At 48.8% G+C, this 20366-nt stretch overlaps 1 protein-coding gene across 5 annotated transcripts in view; it reads right to left on the bottom strand.

The window, feature by feature from the left end:
- Positions 1 to 19530: 19530 nt before the first annotated feature.
- The window catches only part of ANAPC16 (anaphase promoting complex subunit 16), a 28756-nt gene continuing 27920 nt past the window's right edge, over positions 19531 to 20366 (bottom strand). For all 5 annotated transcript variants that reach the window (XM_038534281.1, XM_038534280.1, XM_038534279.1 and 2 more), the window contains one exon: positions 19531 to 20352. In XM_038534281.1, coding sequence (XP_038390209.1) covers positions 20237 to 20352 — 116 coding nt within the window. In that variant the 3' untranslated portion in view covers positions 19531 to 20236. The remainder of the gene's footprint in view (positions 20353 to 20366) is intronic.

Here is a 20366-nt window from a genome sequence, read left to right as displayed (position 1 = left end):
GCCCAGCCGGGCTGACCCAGGAGCAAAGCAGACTGCCACCCAAGGGTTTTCCCTTTAGCTAGACACCCTTAGACCCACAAGTGACAGTAACTGTCACCACCTCCCCCACTTCAGGGATCCTTCCCGATAGCTCCAGTCTCATCTAGTAAGGCCAAGCCGGGAAGCGGGGCGCCAAAAGCAGGGCCTCTCCCTTCCCAGTGTCCCCTTTGTAAACCCACAAAAGACAGGCTTTGGCACAGGAATCCAGCAGCCAGTGCTGAATCTTCCTGTACTTAAAAACCAAAAAAATTCTAGATTTTTAGGCTCTGCTTTGGGAAGAGGTGCACACAAGAGCTGCATGCAGTGCTTCCCCCGAGATCTACGGGGGGGGGGGGGGGGGGGCAGCCGGGATGGGGGGGAAGGGAAGACCCCCCTCCGGCTGTCCCCTCCTCCCACGCCCCCCACCCCCGCAGAGGTGCGCCCTCCAGGGAGCCCGGCCCGGAGGTGACAGATGCAGAGCAGCTGAATGGGGGCGTGTGCGGGGGTGGGGGGGGTGGGGGGGTGGGGCGGGGATCTGGTCTCCGCGGACCCCTACTGGGGTAAGCCGGGACGTGACTTGGAGAACGTGCCTGGGGGGGGGGGCGAGGCCCATGACAGAGGGACGGCGAGAGAGGGCGGGGCTGTGAGGGGCGGGGCTAGCCTCGGCCCCGCCCCCGGGAACGAGACTCCTCCCACCGCCCGGGAGCGAGCGGCCCCGCTGCAGATGCTGAGCTCAGCGTTCCGCTCGGGCCGCCGGGCTGCGGGTGGGGGCGGGGCGGAGGGGCCGGCGCCTTTCAGTTGAGGGCAAAAGAGGGGGAAGTAGAGGAGGAGCAGGGGAGGGAGGGAGAGGCTGGGGAGGCCCTCACAACCCTGGGGCTGTAACTCTCCTCCGATCGGGTTCGCTAACAAAGCGTTCTCTGTTGGGCTAGGGGAGGCCTCCTGGGTGCGCGCAAAACCTTAGTGGGGGCGGGCGGGGGGAGTGTCTGTGAGTCATCACCCCAAACCCTGACTTAGCCCCAAGAACCCGCGTCAGAGAGGCCAAGCCCTGTGCCCTCTGACCCCGGGATTTGTTTGGCGGAGGGAGTGCGTGCAGGGGGAGCAGGGGGGAGCAGCGCCTGCCCCTGCAAGGTTGCAGGCCAGAACCACCCAGGCCACCTCCAGCTCCGGCCCCTGGAAGGGGTTTTCATTTAAGACAACCTTGAAAAGAGCAGGGAATGATCCGCCCGGAAGGGGAAGGAAGAAAACCCTTTGTACCCACCTGGCATAAATGGTTACCCAGGCCAAATGGGTGGGTGGCTATTTTTGAGCTGACCTACATACCTATTTGCCTCTTTATCTTTTTATTATCACACATGGTTATTATGGGAGCTTTTCTTTAGCACTCGGTGCAGCTGCTGCATTTGCTGAGGGCTGCACAATGAGGCGTGTTGCCTCACTCTCCCAGGAAGTTTTAAGAGTCTCTGATCCTGGAAAGAAGGACATCAATAGGCCTGGAGAAGCTTCACCAAGCTCTTTCCCCAGAGAACAGGAATCTAAGCCTGAAGCACCAACTTCAGAGCTGGCCAGCCTTGTAGGCAAGAAAGGACCTTCAGATTTGACAACGATGTCACTGGGTTTTCCTGAGGCTGGCCTAAAGCCCCCTCAGCCTCTGGGCCTCCCGTTCTGCCAAAGTTGATCTTGCGGTCCCAAGGCCCCACACTATGCCGGCTGAGGTTTTCCTTTACAGATAGAGAAAGTGAGGCAGAGAGATGAGTTGTGGACAGAACTGGTTTGAGATTTACTGCTCCAATCTGGAGGCAACTCTTGTTTTCTTAAGTAGAAACCAGGAACACCTGGAACTCTCCCTTGATTTTTTACTAAGGCCTCCCTCTCGAACCCTTTAACACCTCCCCATTGCCTTTAGAGTGAGTCTGGTTCCTTACCTTGGCCCAGCAAGCCTCCAGGGCAGCCCCTTGCTATCTCAAGATTTATCTTTCTCCCACAGCCCAGGAGGGGAAAATCACAGATGGTTCTAATTACCTCTGAAACGCTCTTAAATTTTCCATAAAGTATAGTATGCATGGCTTTGTGTATACAACTTTGCACAGTAATATGTATGTGGATGTGCAAAATATATACAGCCATGGATAGTAGATCATAAAGGAGGACATCATAGTATAAGCATATAATTTACAATATTTTTAATCACACTAAAGAGAAACAGACACATAGACCTGGAAGTGAGACTGAGAGAGGTAATAGCAGATTTTTGTCTTCTATCTGGTGCCACCCCCACCCCCCCACCCCCAGTATGAAATCTTTGGCCTGGGAGGAGACTGGAAGACACTTGCGCTCCCTACACCACTTTTTTGCTCATTTTCTTTCAATGCCAGTATGATTGACTTCCCCCAGATTCCCTGTGCCCTGTGGGAAGTCCTTCCTCTGTGGTGTCAAGTGTCTTCCCTTCCAGCTTGCTCCTGGCTTCACACGGATTACTCTTCCCACATGCCTTTCTAGCTCTGATTGCAAACTGATCTCAAGTTCAGGGCCATTGAGAAGACTTCTCTGAACACACGTGGGAAGCTCCATGGTCCCCTCTTGGGGCCAAGCTAAACCTGCCTGGCTTTGAAGCCAATTCACAGGGCTGGGGATGAGTGACTCTCTTCTGACATGACATCGTATGTTGAAATGATCCCATCCTGGGTCTGATGCCACATCATATTGTAAACTCCTTCATGGATTTTTAAATTTAATTTAATTTAATTTATTTTATTTTATATTTTATTTTTTTTAAGATTTTTATTTATTCATGACAGACACACGGAAATAGAGGCAGAGAAATAGAGGCAGAGACACAGGCAGAGGGAGAAGCAGGCTCCATGCAGGGAGCCCGATGTGGGACTTGATCCAAGGACTCCAGGATCATACCCTGGGCCGAAGGCGGTGCTAAACCGCTAGGCCACAGGGGCTACCCCCTTCATGGATTTTAAATCTTTAAACACCCACCAACATGGCCACCACACACACACACACACACACACACACACTCACACACCCCTCCGTATGTTAGATACATATGATATATGCTTAGCAAGTATTTGGCCCAGAATTGAATGGAACTAGAGCCCACATATGACTCAGGGTCAATGTGAAATCAGTGAAGAAGTCTCCCCAGCCTCCTCCCAGGCAGTGGGGAACTTGCTTCCTGTGAACTCTGATAGCATTTATTATTGTCACAGAAAGTTAAAACTGAAAAGGGGATTTCCCTTCTTGTCAGATGAGAAGACCAAAGGGGAAGTGTCCAAAGCAGCCCAGAGTGGGAGCCACATCCCACGGTCTGCTGGCTTGCACCGGCCCCCTCTCCCTTCACCTCATCACCTCTTCAGAGAGGCCTTCCCTGATGGCCCCATTCTGTCTTCACCTTGGGTGTTTCCTTTCAAGGCATTCATTCCGAGTGGAATTCTACATGTATGTATCTGTGCGGGCGTCCTATGCCTGTCTTTCCCACTAAACTGCAAGCTCCAGGGGCCTAGGGGCTGGGTAGGTTTCATCCTGGAGCTCTAGTGCCCTGCACAAAGCCAGGCCCACAGAGTTCCCGATAAATATATATGCTCATATATGAGCATGTGGCATGAGAACCTCCTCATACTTCCCTAGGGCAGCACTGAGATTGGATCAAAAACTGGAGTTGGGCGCCTCAGTCGGTGGAATGGCTGCCTTCAGCTCAGGTCATGATCCCCAGGTTCTGGGATCAAGCCCCACATGAGGCTCCCCGCTCCACGGGAGCCTGCTTCTCCCTCTCCCTCTAGCCTGCAGCTTCCCTTGCTTGTGTTCCGGGTCTCTCTCTCTCTCTGTCAAGTAAATAAACAAAAATCTTTAAAAAACAAAAACAAACCTGGAGAGTTGACAGGCCTAGAGTGCCTCTTGCCAGGAGCTCCGGGACAAACATCTGTCTCGAGGAGCTGCAGGTCTAGGAGGGGAGATGAGGCACCTAGCAAATAACCTCACTTGAGTTGGGAATGACTGTCAGACTGGGTGTTGGAGTCAAGCAGCGATGCAGAGGGCAGACTGGAGGTTTAAGAGCTGGGGCAGGAGACCAGTTAGATAGTAATTACACGGGACACCTTGGTGGCTCAGCGGTTGAACGTCTGTCTTTGGCTCAGGGCATGATCCTGGAGTCTCTATGGAGTCCCACGTCGGGCTCCCTGCATGGAGCCTGCTTCTCCCTCTGCCTGTGTCTCTGCCTCTCTCTTTATGTGTCTCATGAATAAATAAATAAAATCTTAAAAAAATAGATAGTAATTACAAAACCTGAAAACTACCTGAGTGTCCACGGCAGGGGAATGGTTAAATCAATTCTAGCACGGCCACACCACAGAACATTATGTAGGTGTGAAAAAGAGTGAGGTCGATTTGGAAAAATGTCCAAGGTATATTGTTGGGTAAAAAGTACATGTTGTGGAACAATTTGTGTACTACCGTCTCATTCTGAAGCAAAATCAGGACACGCCCCTGCAGACACGCGTTCTGCTGTGTGGAGAAAACATCTAGAAGGATACTGGCAAAACCATTCACAGATGTTATCTCAGAGGGATGGTGGGGAGGGCGAGGTTTTACTTTTTGACTTTACACCTTCCGCACTGTTGGATTTTGACCATGAGCTCACAGTACTTTCACAAGAGTTTCTTGTTTTTGTGTTTTGCTATTGCAGGTTTGGGGGGTGGGTGCGGGTGAAGGTGGGGAGGGCTGGAGCCCTGCAGACCGGCGGTGAGAAGTCCTGCCCAGTGAGGGGGCTGCTGCTTACAGGACCTAGAAAGGTGGAGAAGGCTGTGTGGCTCCAAATGGGGAAAAGTGGGGGTTACTGTGGAGACCTCGGTGGCAAGCAGAGATGGAAAGCGAGAAGCACAGTGCAGGGCCACGGGGGTCTCATTCGGGGGGGACAGACCCCCACAGTCTGGTGACCCTGGGCAGGGGACAGGGAGCCCGGAGCCTGGAAACCCTGACTTTTGGAAACAAGGGCAAGAAAAGGGAGAAGGTCGACCTTTAGGACCCTACGGATTCCTTGGCCGCTTCACCATCCTTAGGGTACAAACCGTTCTGGCTGCGGCCTGGAAACAAACAGAGCGAGGAGGGGCCGAGCCGCGGCCGGGAGGCCTGCCTGGGCCTTGGTGCCGCCCTCCTCCTCCTTCCCTCCTCCCCCTCCCCCTCCCCCTCCTCCTCCTCCACCTCGCTCCTGTGGGCTGACACCCAGGCCCCTGGTGAAAGGCCAGGCCTTCTGGCCCCTTCCGGAGACGAAGCCCCTTCCCAGGAGCAGGAGCAAAGGAAGCCAGAACAATGCTGTTCGTGGAGATTGGGGCAGAGGGAGCTAAGTGGGGGCAGCAAAAGTTTCTTGGCTCAGATAAGCCAGTAAAAGCCTGGAGAAGGTCAAAGATGAGGAATGTTCTGTGATTTCTAAGACAGCAGCTCATTTATCTCATAAACACTTGCTCTCAGCCTGAGTGCAGGGGTAATACCGCCACCATCCAAGCTGGGTGACAGCCTCCTCGGAGGGGCTGTCTTTGAAGGCTTGTTTCTAGGTCTCTGCCAAGGGCCCTGGGACAGCAGGGAGGGACACGCCTGGCCTGGGCCGAGAGGCGCTGCCACAGGTGTCTAGCTCTGCCCGACAACCTGACAACCTTCCGAAGGAGGCGTTCTTTGACACACCAGGAAACGGGCTGGGGGGATGGTGCCTGCCGTGCCCCTGACCACATGGTTAGCAAGTGTTAAAACTGGGATTTGACCCTGGGTGTGCCTGTGTCCCATTTATAATTTGGTTGCTTGGAGCTTAGAACACATTTTCCCATCAAAATAATGCTGTAAGTGGTGGTTTGGTTGCCATAATGGCCTAGCTCACCCAGGGTATAGCCGGAATTAATTCTATGTTTCAGTGTGGTTGTGGATGAATCAGGCTTCTGCGGACTAGCCTGGAAACCCACCGGAGAGGGAAAATGCATCTGAGGGTGTGCCCAGCTGGGAACGCTTGCCCTTACTACAGGGCCTGACTCAGGGCAGGCAGGGAGTATGGTGGCTCAGAGAACACTTGGCCATTTCCAGAGCTCTTCCAGTTAATCCCTGGTGAGTTTGAGCTGCTCATGGGAGTGCGGCAAAGCCTTTGTCAGGTTTGGGGTTTGTAAGACAGGGAGTGCTACATAAGAATATGAACTGTATCTTTTTTTTTAAAAGATTTTATTTATTTATTCGTGAGAGATACACACACAGAGAGAGAGGCAGAGACACAGGCAGAGAGAGAAGCAGGTTCCCTGGAGGGAGCCCGACATGGGACTCGATCCCAGGACCCTGGGATGAAGAGCTGAGCTGAAGGCAGACGCTCAACCACTGAACCTCCCAGACGTCCCTATGTGTACTGTTATCTTCAGTCTCTGCACCTCCGAGTCCTTTCTCTTTCTTCCTCACACTGACTATCCACTCTGTGGGTGATGGGGCATTAGGAGCATCTAGGGTTCATTTTCCCCATTCGGTCTGGTGTCTACCTGTGAGATGGGCAGGTGTGTACAGAGGGGTCAGGAGTGATGGAGGTCAAAAAAGCTGCTGCTGAGAGAAGTGAGACTCCATGGGCGCTCTGAGAGGGACTTCAGGGGGATCATCCACTCATTCATTCATTCTTGTTCCCTCATTCATTTGACAGACATTTGCTGTGAGTGTGCTGGGACCTGGGCTCCTTCGCTTTGGGGCACTTCTGTGGCCCAAAGGATCCCGGGCAGGACTGCCTGTGGGTCTCAGACCCAGAATCCTAGCATTCGAAGGAATTCGTTTTTACAGATGGAGACTGCAGTCATTCCTTAATTCGGGAGGATCTGAGTGTCAGGCTAAATACTGAGAAGATTCCAAGCCTGAAAATGGAGGTCCAGGGAGAGAGGTGGGAAGCGACTTCCCCAGTATCTCAGACCAGCTCCCCGCTTCCACCCCATCCCCTGCTTGGACCAGGGCTTGCCCCTTGCAGCTCTACCTGTGGCCTTCCCTCCTCAAGATGGTCCTAGCCATCTCATAGGATTCCTCTGGTTTCTCCAGTTGTGGAGCCTGGGCCCTGGGGAAAGGCCATGGAGAAGTAGTGGGATTCCTTCCTCATGGACAAGAGCAATGCCTGGTCCTCCCCTGGAGAGCTAGCTTGCCTGTTGGGGAGTTCAGAAGTCTTGGAAGACTCTCCTCACTTCTTTTCTCAACCACCTGCTCTTTAAATTCCAATTCTTTGCAGGCACTGTTAGCTCTGTGTGAACCCTCCTTTCCTGACCTCCTTCATCTGGCTAACTCTTACGTCCCTTTGGGTCTCAGCTGAAAGACTCCTTCCTCTAGGACTTTGCTGGGCCCCCAGCCTAGGTAGGCCTCCCCGCTCTGTGCTCACCCACAGGAGCCTGCACTTGCCCCAGGATAACCAGGGACCCTTGGGATCGTTCTGGCTAACTGGAATGCCTTTCTTTCTACTGGACTGTGGTCTCCAGGTGGTGCAGATGCCAAGGCTGCCTTTGTTTGTATATTTGCTATTTGTTTATATGTTTGTTTTTAGCAACCGTATGCTGATTGCCTCAGTAACTGTTCAGAGTGGAGTTGTTGAATGAATGTGACCCACAGCTAAAGGCAAGGCTGTCTGGCGAGTGACTTGCATTCAGGTCATTCGACAACTCTATGTCCAGGACCAGCACACACACAGGATGTAAAGATGACTTGGGAAAAGAAGCTTACAATCTAGTAGAAGAATTTATCATCCAGAATCCCTTTTAAAAACTGCCAGAGAGCCTCCCATCCCTCCTCTGTTCCCTCTGCCTCTCTGCTGGCTTGTTGGTACTTGGCTACTTGGCCTGGGGCCCAGCGTATACCTCTGAGTTGCAGGAGGTGGACAGACACAGATGGATCTGGGGCCTGGGGCCTGGCTTCTTGCTTCAAGGCTCATGGCAGCAGTTCCCGGGAGCTCATGCATGGCTCAGACAAGGCTCTGGGCAGAGCAGAGGTCAGGCTGTGGCTTCTCTGGATAGCTTTGCACCTCATGCGTGAGCTTCTAGCTGTTTTAGAGAATTTATTAAGGAAGCACCTGATTCTCCCATTCATTGGGGGGGAGACACAAGGAAGGCAAAGTCTCACATTCAGTTCAAGGGTTTGAAGTGGTGTCTCCCAATCAGATATCCCTAATGTGTCTGCAGGCCTGGATCCCAAAACTTTGAATACTGACCATGGTTGTTCCTACCAGTTTCCTGAAGCCCCAGTTCTGGCGTCTGAATGAGGGATCTGAGAGGCTATTGAGTGAAGATGCTTAGGAAATGCAGGCCAGGGACACCTGGGTGGCTCAGCCTTTGGGCTCAGGGAATGCTCCTAGAGTCCTGGGATCGAGTCCCACATCCTGCAACTCAGAGGCAGTCCCAGAGGGAGCCTGCTTCTCCCTCTGCCTATGTCTCTGCCTCTCTCTCTGTGTCTCTCCTGAATAAATAAATAAAATCTTAAAAAAAAAAAAAAAAAGAAAAAAGGAAATGCAGGCGGGATGGGAATGCCAGGGCTTGGGGGTGTGGTGCCTGGGGGAGAGGCTCACCTGGGAGGGAGGACAGCTCCCCGGGGCCCCACCTGGGGCGCTAACCGCGAGCGCAGCTGCAGGCAGCACTAGGACCCAGGGGTTGAGTGTGCAGCGCGCTCCAGCGGGTGAATTCACAGCCAGAACACAATGTTCTCAGCGAGCCCGCAGGAAACCCTGAAGAGGAGAGCTGCACATGGCCCTCTGCTGGGTGTGTTCTGGTCCCAGCCTTTGATTCTTTTTCCTAACCTCAGCCCCCACTTTCACATCCTGCAACCTGCAGAGCTGCCCGCCCCACCCAGCCGGGCTGGTCCCAGGCCCCAGGAGAGCAATCAATGCAGGAAGCCCAAGGCCTGGCTGGCCTTCACCAGTTTCAAATAAGACCGTTTGCTTCTAACCTTGGTTTCCTGAATCGACCCTTTGTGATGGAAACTTTTCACAGTGCGGAAGACAGACTCGGGGTGGGGGGGTGGGGGGAGCACAAAGCTGAGTTTCTAGCCGAGGCCAGGGTCTTGGCTCTGATGCCGGGAAACAGCTGATGCCTCTGAACCACCTCCTCCCTTCCTCCCCGAAGGCCAGACCCCACCTGGGACGGGGCCAGGGCCTCCAGGGCTGCTGCCGACATCAGGGGGACCTGGGAGCTGAACTGGGAGCTGCCCAGGGAAGCAGGGCCAAGTTCGGAGCAGAACAGTCTGTGATGTGGTTCCTCGTTTTTATTTCCACGAATGCTATAATATGCTGTCCTGCCCAGCTAGTTCTATTGAATGAAAATTGTTTAAAAAAGCAAACCTCTGCAAAACCAACAGCCCTCTGTTACATGGTAGGACAAGGTGAACTTTTCACTTCCTTCCCTGCAGCCTATCAGTTCATCTGTGGTTTGGTGTCACCCACACTGCTGTGCTATATTCAATCTCCATTTTTGCCTCGTTTTGGAAGCCACAAGAGCAAGCCTCCTAAACCCATGTACCTCCTGTAGGTTGCATGAGACAGACTTTCAAAAAAGTCTTGGTGAGTTCCCACAACAGATTGCAAAATGGAGGCCTGCTGGGCCTCCTGGCAGGTATGGAGGCCAGATGCCAGCCTCTAGGCAGAGGCGGCCCCAGAGAAAGCATGTGAGAAGCACCACCCTGCATATTTTGGCTAACGAGGCTGTGGGGGCTGCAGGCAGGGAGCAAAGTTCTGGGTGACCAGCTATGTGTCTGCCTGCTTAACAAGGGGCCTGGCCATTAAAAATAAACCCCAGTGCTTATACTGAGCTCTGTTGATAGGACTTCTTCCACTTTGGCATTTCAGTCTTTTTTCCAAATATTGGTTCACAGGAGAGTTTTAAGCTGTCCTCACTCTAGGCCTGTAAAGAGATTCCACTCGGTGCCTCTCAGATTTGTCCACACTCTGAGATTGTCTTCTTGGAGAAGGGCCTTCCAAAAGCAGGCAATCCTACTCCTCCTGGGGAAGGCTGCTCAAGGCTCAGAGCCCCTAACGCCAAGGTCCCAATCTTAGTTTGTTCTTTTTCTCCCCCTTTTTAAAGATTTTTGTAATTTTTTAAGTGATTTCTACACCCAATGTGGGGCTCAAACTCACAAACCCCAAGAGCAGGAGTCGTATGCTCCACCTACTGAGCCAGCCAGGTGCCCCAGTCTTAGTTTTTTCACTTTGTTGTGTGATCCTGTGTAAATTGCTTTCCCACTTGAGGCTTAGCCTCATTTATAAAAGGAGAGGATCTGGTTAGATGTCACTGTTACAAGTGGAATTATGTCCCTCCCCAGAATTCATAGGTTGAAGTTCTAACCCCGTTACCTTAGAACGTGACATTGTCTGGAGGTAGATCTTGACAGAGGTAATCAAGTTGAAATGAGTTCAGGAGGGTGAGCCCTAATCCAAAATGACTGGTGTTCTCAGAAAAAGGGGAATTTCGGGCACAGACATGCAAAGAGGGAAGAAGAGTAAAAACACAGGGAGAAGATGGTCATCTGCAGCCAAGGAGAGAGGCCTGGAACAGATCACTTCCCTCACAGCCTCCAGAAGGAACAAACCGTGCCGCCATGCCACTGTCTTGATCTTGGACTTTTGGCTTCCAGACTGGATACAATTGAGTTTTGGTTGTTTAAACCTCTCAGTCTATGGTGCTCTGTTGTGGCAGCTCCAGGAGGCTGTAGGGACCCAAATGAATACAGTTACTAAGCCCCTTCCGTCAGCTCTGGGGCTGTGGTGTTCTTTCCTGCCATGTTCTTTCAAACCATCCTGTAGTGGTTTCCTCACGTGGCCTTTCTCGTACCATCTCCCCATGAGTAAATGATGTTACGTGTGAGTGCTTAGGGCAGTGCCCCACATACGGTAATCCTCACTATGTGTTAACCATGATGACCGCTCTTAGGGTTCCCAGTGCCTGGACACCATTTGTACCGACCCTGAGATCCTCTGTGCCAAAATGAGACGTGTGGGTTCTGAGCCCGGGGCCTCATGGTCACTCACACCTTCATGATGGAAGCCTTCCCCCCTCCCTCAGCAGCTTTTAAAACTAAGAGTATTAAACTGGTAACTTCTAGACCCTCTTTTAGTGGAAAGCTCATTTTGGCCACCGAGCCAGGATAACTCAAAAGACTGCAAAAGCTCAGAATTGGCAATTGTTTCTCTGTCCTTTAGCTGGATGATCCCAAGGGTCACGAAGAGCTACAGAACTCTGAGGCTAAGATTGGTTTCCTCATTTGCCTAATGAGGCTACCCCTTGCCTGGGAGCGGCCTGGAGAGGGCTTGGCTGCAGGTGGGTCAGGGCTTGTGCTTTTAGACAGCAAGGTGCCACCTCCTCCCTGATCCTCCACACGCCTCTTGGTTCTTTTCCAGCTTTCGGAATGAACACTGTCTATACGGATAGACGGCATGGGGATGATGTCCTGCTTTCTTCCTGGCTCCCGAGTCCGTAGGTCTCTGGAGGCCTTAGCGCCTGGTACTCCAGCTGCAAACGCAGGCTGGGTGGGGGAGTCTGATTTTCCTTTTCATTATCACCAGTGCTTTCAAAAAGCATTCTAGGCTTGAACACTGGAGTGGGATCACAGAACGAGCCTTGAGGGGTGCCTGGGTGGCTCAGTCGGTTGGGCAGCTGCCTTCAGGTCAGGTCATGATTCCAGGGTCCTGGGATCAAGCCCTGCATCGGGCTCCTTGCTCAGCAGGGAACCTGCTTCTCCCTCTCCTAATCTTCCCCCTGCTTGTGCTCTCTGGCGCTCTCTCTCGCTCTCTCTCTCAAATAAATAAATAATCTTAAAAAAAAAAAAGAGAATGAGACTTGAGTCTTCTCTGGGCAGGCACTGGCCCAGGATAGCAAAGTCTTAGGTTGTCTGAGAGCCACGTTGCCCCGACTTCATAGAATATTCCAGATTCAGTTATATTTTGGAGACTCTGCAGAAAGTGGGTAAGTGGATAGAATCTGACTTCAACAGCCCCCAAACATAACCTTTGGGTTTGCTAAACAAATGAGATGCCTGTGCTTGTGCGGTTTATCTTCAAATATATGCCTAGAGATTTCTGAGAATAAGAAGGGGGTTGATGCAGGGAAGGAGGGTGTGCGAGCTTACTTCAGGCTAAAGGGTCAGGGAAAGAAGGAGGAGAAACCATGTGGGGGGAAAACAAAACATCTTTCTACAGTGTCCATATACTTTAAATTTGATCACTTCAGGCTGCTTCTTATTCTGGCTTTTGGCTCAGAGCCCAGAAGGGAGGCTCCTTGAATAATTCTCACTGAGCTTAGGACATCTGCCTTTCCCTAAAAGTAAATAAATACAAATCTGAAATGCTTAGTTTCTAGTCTGAGCAAAAATACTGTTCCCCACCTAGTGGCCTGCACAGATCACATCTGATGCATTATCCCAGCTCATCTAACCCTTCCAGGCCCAAGGAGCCTGCTTTCTAAGTTATTTATTGTGAAAGCCAGGATTCTTGGCCTCTTTCTTAAGTGCACCCTGGCTGTGTCAAAGAAATGCTCTTTTGATGGAAAACGGAGCACGGTGAACCAGGCTCCAAACAATCTGGTCCCTGCTTCCTTCTCTTGAGAGATCTCACCACTCCCCTGTTTACAACCTTTGCTCCAGCCACACCAAATGACTAGGAGCTGCACAAGTGCGGTGGGTGATTTCATGCTTGCCCTGACTTTTGCACATGCTGTTCCATGTACTTGGAATGCTTTTATTTGGCGTCTTCCCCACTTTGCTCAGCTAACTCCAATTCACCGGTCATCTCAGGCACAGGCTCACCTTCTCTAGGAACATTTCCTTGCCATTCCCTCTCCAAGCCCTCTTGGCTTCCACAGTCCCCCCAAATGGACCAGAGTCACAGTTATGGCATTGTGTGTATTCCGTACGTCTGTTTACTTGTCTGCTTTTCCCATTGGTCCAAGTGGTTCCCAATCTTGACTATAGAAGAGTCACCTGAAACCCCCGACCTGAGACCTATTGGACCCCAGGAATGAGGCCAGGGAGCCTGTATTTTTATTCTGCTTGATTCTGGGGCACAGCCAAGTTTGGACCTGTTGCCCTGCCTTTGTATTTCTTGTTTTCTTATATGTATGACCGAAGACATAGCAGGCCCTCCATAAGTGTTCGGCCCTCCTGGTTTCTCTCTGGTAACCTCTTTTTGTTTTTACTTCCTTTCCTTGCTAGTCCTAGACTGACAATTTGCTTACCCTCTTGCCCTTACCATGCAAAACTATAACCACTAATTCTTCATTTTTTTCCATTTCAATTGGCAGGCTGCTACGGGGCTGCTGGTACACTTCCCCAAAAATTGGTACGACTGGCAAGTTCAAGGACTCTAGCTGCCACCAGCCCCTGCATGTGTGTGCCAATCCTCTGACCCCGGTCAGCTCTCTCCCATTCTTTATGGAGACCATTCCCAACCCCACTGTTCCCGCTTCTTCCTGCCCCTTACCACAGGCAGTAGACCAACTTGCCTCCTCCTTCACAGAGAAAATAGAAGCCATCTGATGGGAACTCCCTCAACTTCCTGCCACCTCACCTACACATTTACCCACATCAGCACGATCCTTTCCTCCTTCCCTCCCTCCAAGAGTAATCACTCCAACTGGGCTCTGGAGCCCATCCCCTCCCACTTCCCCGGGGACCTTATACCCTCAATTATCTCCTCTTTCTCTTTGACCTCTCCCATTGTAAAAGAAAAAACAAATGTCTTGACTGTGAGTCTTCCTCTGTCACCCTCCCTGTCCTTCATTTTGCCTCCCCTTCCCTTGAACTTCCTTCTTCTCTTTTTTTTTAGTGTTTATTTATTTGAGAGAGAAGGGGATGGTGCAGAGGGAGAGATTCTCTGTCAGACTCTCCACCGAGTGTGGAGCCCCACACAGGACTCAACATGTGGCCCTACAAGGGACTCCTGAGATCTCATGACCCTGAGATCATGACCTGAGCCAAAATCAAAAGTTGGAGACTTAGCCAACTGAGCCACTAAGGTACTCCCTGTTGAACTTCTTAAAAGTTTTGCCTAGAGGGACACCTAGGTGGCTCAGTGGTTGAGTGTCTGCCTTCAGCTCAGGGCATGATCCTGGGGTCCTGGGATCCAGTCCCATATCTGGCTCCTTGCAGGGAGCCTGCTTCTTCCTCTGCCTATGTCTTTGCCTTTCTGTGTGTGTCTCTCATGAATAAATAAATAAAATCTTTTAAAAAAACTGTTGCCTAGGGGATCCCTGGGTGGCACAGCGGTTTGGCGCCTGCCTTTGGCCCAGGGCGTGATCCTGGAGACCCGGGATCGAATCCCATGTCAGGCTCCCGGTGCATGGAGCCTGCTTCTCCCTCTGCCTGTGTCTCTGCCTCTCTCTCTCTCTCTCTCTCTCTCTCTCTCTGTGACTATCATAAATAAATAAAAAAAAAATAAAATAAAATTCTAAAAAAAACAAACTGTTGCCTAGATTTGGCTCCATGTTTTCCCCTTCTGATCACTCTCCCACCCACAGCCTCTGCTGTGCCACTGGTCTTGAGACAAAGTCACCAATGATCTCCTTGGTAAAATCCATCCCTTATATCACTTAATTGCTTGGCTATACCAGATATACTGGTTGCAGTCTCCTTCTCAGAATGCCCTCTCCCCTCAGTTTCCATGATACCATATTCCGGCTTTCTGACTCTCTCTCTGGTGACTTCCTGCCTGTTGCTTTCCTGGGTTTCTATTTCTTTGTCCCTTACATATAAGGGTTCTTCAGGGGTCTCTCCTTGGTCCAATTCTCTTCTCACACCCTGGGCTCTCTCCCTGGGCCATTCCATCCACCACCCCACCTTTGGTTTCGTAAATATCTCTAGGCTGGTAGATTCTCAACTCTAACTCCAGCCCAGCTCACTCTCCCACACTGTCAACCCATAGAGTCACCTGCCTAATGGACAACTTGAATCTGCTCTTCTTTCCATAGCCCTATCTCCATGAATGGGACCCCAGTCCCTCAGCCACTGACACAGGAAACCTGTGTGTTCTCCCTGAGTTCTCTAAGTTTGACCAGTCACCAACTCCTGTATAGAATACTTCCTGAGTAATTCTCAAACCAAACCCATCCTTCCATCTCCCATCTTCAAGAGTTGTGGGCATCTCTCATCTAGATCTTCACAACAGTTTCCTAAAGGATCTAGATCTTACTGTCACTGATTAACCATCATTCCCTCCAACTAAAACTTCAGAAGTGAAACCAGGTCTTGTCACTCAAACCATTTAAGGATTCCCCAGTGTCCTCTGATTGAAGTTCAAATTCCTTTTTTTTTTTTTAAGATTTAAAAAAAAATTATTTATGAGAGACACACAGAGAGAGAAAGACACAGGCAGAGGGAGAAGCAGGCTCCACACAGGGAGCCCAACGTGGGACTTGATCCCAGGACTTCAGGATCACACCCTGGGCTGAAAACAGCACTAAATCGCTGAGCTACCTGAAGTTCAAATTCCTTAACAAAATCCATCTGGTCCAATATGCTATGGGCCAACCATGACAGACACCTGCAGCCCATAAAAGCATGACACCATTTCTGCTCCTTGGGTTTTTGCATATTTTATTCCCTCTATCTAAAACATCTTTCTTTTCCACCCCACTGACTTTTTCTTCAGGTCTCTTGCCTAAAAACATCATCCTGGGAAATCTCTGACCCCTTGCTCAGCTGGATTAGCTGTCTCTGACTTTACAACACCTCACGCTTTCTCCTAGCAGACAGGTTTTACACTTAAAACCACCCTTTTGTCTCTCTTAATATATTTATAACCTCAAGGTTGGTAACTGTATTGTTTTACAGCATATCCTCAGCATCTAGTAGATGCTAGATCCATAGTAAGTGCTCAATAAGTGTGTGCTGAATAATAAAAGACATTTGGAAAGGAACATCCCCCTCTGCTACTGCTGGTAATAAATTGTATGTTGTTTCACAATTTGTTTTAAAGAGCTTGTATTATAAAAATGAAATAAGCTGATTCTGGAAAATAAGTCCTTTATGGAAACCTGACATACTGGAGAAAGTAAAGTATCTGGAGAGATGGAGACGAGCTCATGGTGGCACTACCCCCAGGCCCATGTGCAGGAGCCCGTGAGGACAGGGAGGCACCAGTCTCCTCTACCTCGACTCCTCACATGGATGGGATCATGTGGGACACGGCTGCTTCGGCATACAAATTTTTTTTTTTCACAGCTTCTGCCTATCAGTGTAGCAATATAGAGAGCTGCAGACTGAGATCTGGGTTAATCTTGGCTCTGCCCACTACCTTATCTCAGTAACCGTAGGCATTACTCCACTATGGATACTGCACTGTAAATAGCTACCAAAGCTTCTACATCACGGCAAACATACAGCAAATCCATGCATTCTTTCATTCAGTGAAGACCTATAATGCACCTACTGCATGCCAGGTAGTAGTCTAGGTACTGAGTATATAGCAGTGAATGAGCCAGACAAGATCTCAACATCCTATCTGTAAACCAGGGGGATGAACTAGATGGTCTTCAAGGTCTCTTCCAGTTCTAAAATTCTGAGACTCCCTCTTTGACCAGCTGCAAACAAACAAGGCAGGCTACTGGCAAAGTATCATGCTCCAGCCTCCTTCCCCCATTCTTTACCCATAGTGCCATCTCTATCCCAAAATCCGCTCTGGGAAACAGGCAAAGACCTGGTATCATTTGTTCTTTGCCTGCAACCCTAGATTTGATTTTCCCAAGTATGTCATTTAAGCCTTTTTTTCTCTTTTGTGCAAAGAATCGTCATGGTTGGGACTTCTGGCAATTACAAGGAGACCAGGCAAGATATTTTAGGTGGAGTTAGGCACTTTGGCACAGGGACAGAGAGAGGCCGGATGGCCTCCTCATTCAAGTATGGTACCTCTTAGGTTTGCCTGCAAGGGTACCACATCCTTGGCAGGTTTCTCCTCTTCCTGTTGGATGATAGACATCTCCTGGTCCTATCTCCTTTCTTCTGACTTGGCCTTAAGGTTCAAAGTTTCTGCCACCCTAGTACCTGGTGTTGTGACTGGGAGAAGGGACTGAAGGACTCCCAGCCATGTGGGGGTAGGGAAGTCATAGCCTGTAAATAAATGGACAGAGCAAAGAGAAGTCCTTGGGTGAGGAACTTGATTTAGAGTTCCAGACCACGGTGGTTAGTAACAGGTATGGGATGGCACTAATAAATATCACATTTAAACCTATCAGTGAAAAGTCAGGCCTTTAATGCAGATCCTGGGGAATTAAATGTGAAGTTAAAAAGTAAAATTTTTGTTCAATGATGTAAGAGCAAAACCAGGTTTATTTAAGTTTACTATTTATTATCTCATTACCATGAGATAAGACATTTATATGGAATTATGTATCAGACTGACTTGAATCAGTTTAACAGCAAATTCTGTCTTCAGATTTGCTAGTATCTGATGAACTAGAAGCCACAGAGACAAAGATTTGAAAGGCTAGCTCTCTTGCTTCATCACTATCATCTTAGTTAATAATCTTGGTACCTCACCCTCTTGGTGTCTGTTTCCTCAGCTGTAAAATAATACTTGCCTCATTTATCTTACAGGGTTGATGTGAGAATCAACACACAACATATGTGAAAATGCTTTGGGAACAGCAAAACATTTTATTGCAGAGACACCATTACCATTAGCTTTCTTAGGATGGCTGGCTGTGCTGTCCTGGTCATTAGCTACCATCTGCCCTTGGCCTTCCTTGTAGCTCATGGAGGTGTCTCTCAAGCATCTAACTACTTTTTCACCATACTGAATCTTAAAGTTACGTAGACACGAACATATAGCTATTCTACCAGCTCCTAAAGGAAGAGGCTGTTTCTTCATTTTGCTTGAGATCTCTTATCACCAAGCACTGGGAAGAAAAAGGGGAGTAGTGGCAAAGCTTATTTCTTTTTGGTAGTTATTAAAGTTTTAGGATTTTTCTTTGTTCAAGGCACTGGGTCAGGCTCAGTGGGATGCAGCATGCTACACCTTAAATAATCTCAGCTTTGGAGTCTGACAGACTTTGAGTTCAAATCCAGGCTTGGCCATTTACATAGCTATGCAGACTTGGCAAGTAATGCTCACTCTGAGCTTTAAGTTCCTCTTCTGTATTGGGGGTATTATGTATCCTGCAGAGATACATAATTATAATTAATACCTGTGAGTGACTGGCACACAGTGGGCACTAAAGAGATGACAGATACACAGCAAGGACCATCTTCAAGCTCAAAGCATGGTAATAGGAGTTGTGGATGCTAAGACAGGATGACCAAGAGAAAAGTGCAGAAAGAGAGGGGCCATCTTCAAAATAATAGTGAGGGTCATGTTCTAGCAGCACTTGAGTAGCAGCTGAATGATCACTGTGAAAGGTGCTTCAGAAAGCATTTCTGTTCAACCTTAGGATCTCTTCGGTTCCTAAGTCATAAAAAGAAACACCCAATTCAAAAAGAATTCTATAAGTCCGAATACCAAAGGGTAAAGATGAGGTAATACACAGTCTGTGCTGTATAGTTATGCAAATAAACAAATGAGAGCAAGCTAGTGATCGCTTCTAAACTGTCACTGGAAATATCACCTATAGGCTTATTGCAGTCTAGGTATTTTTTCTTTTTTTTTTTTTTTTAAGATTTTATTTATTTATAGAGACAGAGAGAGGCAGAGACACAGGCAGAGGGAGAAGCAGGCATCATACAGAGAGCCTAACATGGGACCTCGATCCAGGGTCTCCAGGATCATGCCCTGGGCTGCAGGCGGCGCTAAACCGCTGCACCACCGGGGCTGCCTGGTATTTTCTATTATCTTTTGGAAATCATCAAGATGGTAGGTGCTAAAAGTTACATTAGGAAACTCAATGGCCAAATATGGAACTGTTTGTGTTGAGAATTATGAATATGGAAATAGATGGGTTTGTAGGCTGGTCATTTTGTGCTCTGACATGCTTGAGAGACATGAGCAGTGGGCTGAATTATCAACCAACTGAAATCTGTTCCAGGTTCCAAGATTTCCTTCTGCCTGGGCTATGTGACCATGAGTAGGTCTTTAACTTCTCTGTGCTCAGATTCATTGAGTCATACTACTGACTCAATGGTCACCACCTCCTTATCAGATAGTATGTGTTAAACATTTTGAACTTCTGAGATTAGGGCCAATTGCTACTAGGATTATATTTACTCACAATTAAGCAACGCTAAGCAGGTCAGGTACAAGTTAGCAAGCAGGACAAAGGCAAATGCTATCAAGGCAAAATTAGCATACAATCTAAAATAAATGATTTTCCTAAGTGTACTATGAGGTCCCATGAGGGAGAAGAAAGAATGTCTCTTAGCTTTCCAGGTCTTTTCACATCATGGTGTGAAAGCCTACTAAATCCATATAGTTCTATAATAACAAATATCCCTGAGATAAAGGAAATCTATCATTTGCTAAGGAGAAATGTTTTTAGATTGCCTTCTTATAAAAAGTAATTTGACCTCTTCCCCCTATCCCAAATCCCTGAGACTTTGAAAGGATAAAGAAACCAATTTGGAGCTCTTTCAAAGGATTTATTTGCTACAGAATTGCTTGAGCCCACCAACAAGATGAACTTGGGATTTCTGTGTTTAAAAGGATTTTGCTCACGGATTTATTTTTACAAGTGCTTCAACATTCAAAAAGTAATTCTTTTTGCCAGTATTTGGCATGTCTAGAAGAGGTTAGAAAAAGTTAGAATCTATAGAATTAGATGTCTAAAAATAGAAAAAAACCCAAACATTTTAAAACTCCTCATTTGGACAGGTCCTGAGTTGAAATCACATTCATCTGCAAGAAGAACTGTTTTAGGTCAGAAACACTGTGTTTTGTAACTCCAGATCCTGATCTTGGATTTAACTGGTGAGGATTCCAGGCACTGCATGAATGACAGGAGAGATGTCATTCAGTTGGGCAATTCTGGCATGTGTCCTACCTGGCTTGTAAAGTTTTATAAATATCTCTTAAACCCAAACCTCCGGTTCTCTGATGCCGATTGTCAATCTGATTCTCAATACTTTTTTAAACAAATAAACCAAAAATTTCCCTGCAAGATCATACATTTAAGTATTTGTTGCTTGTGGATAGATACAGAGAAACCAAGTATGGATGTGAATTAACAATTCAGCAAAGGAGCTGTGAATCTCTGGATGGCTGCGTATGTTCCAAGAAAAGTCCCTCGCTGTCCCTGCACTTGCAGAGGTGACCATCCCGGCAAGGTCAACCTGAAGAGGGTGTGAAGCCCAGCAGCTGCTCGATGGGTTTAAACCGCCACTCATCTGCCTCCAGCTCTTCTACCAAACCAGCTAATTTTTCCATCCGAGCAACTTGCTGATCTGTAAAGAGTCAG

The sequence above is a fragment of the Canis lupus genome, chromosome 4 (assembly GCF_011100685.1).
Source record: "Canis lupus familiaris isolate Mischka breed German Shepherd chromosome 4, alternate assembly UU_Cfam_GSD_1.0, whole genome shotgun sequence".
Classification (NCBI taxonomy): domain Eukaryota; kingdom Metazoa; phylum Chordata; class Mammalia; order Carnivora; family Canidae; genus Canis; species Canis lupus.
This window is presented reverse-complemented; position numbering and strand designations above follow the sequence as displayed.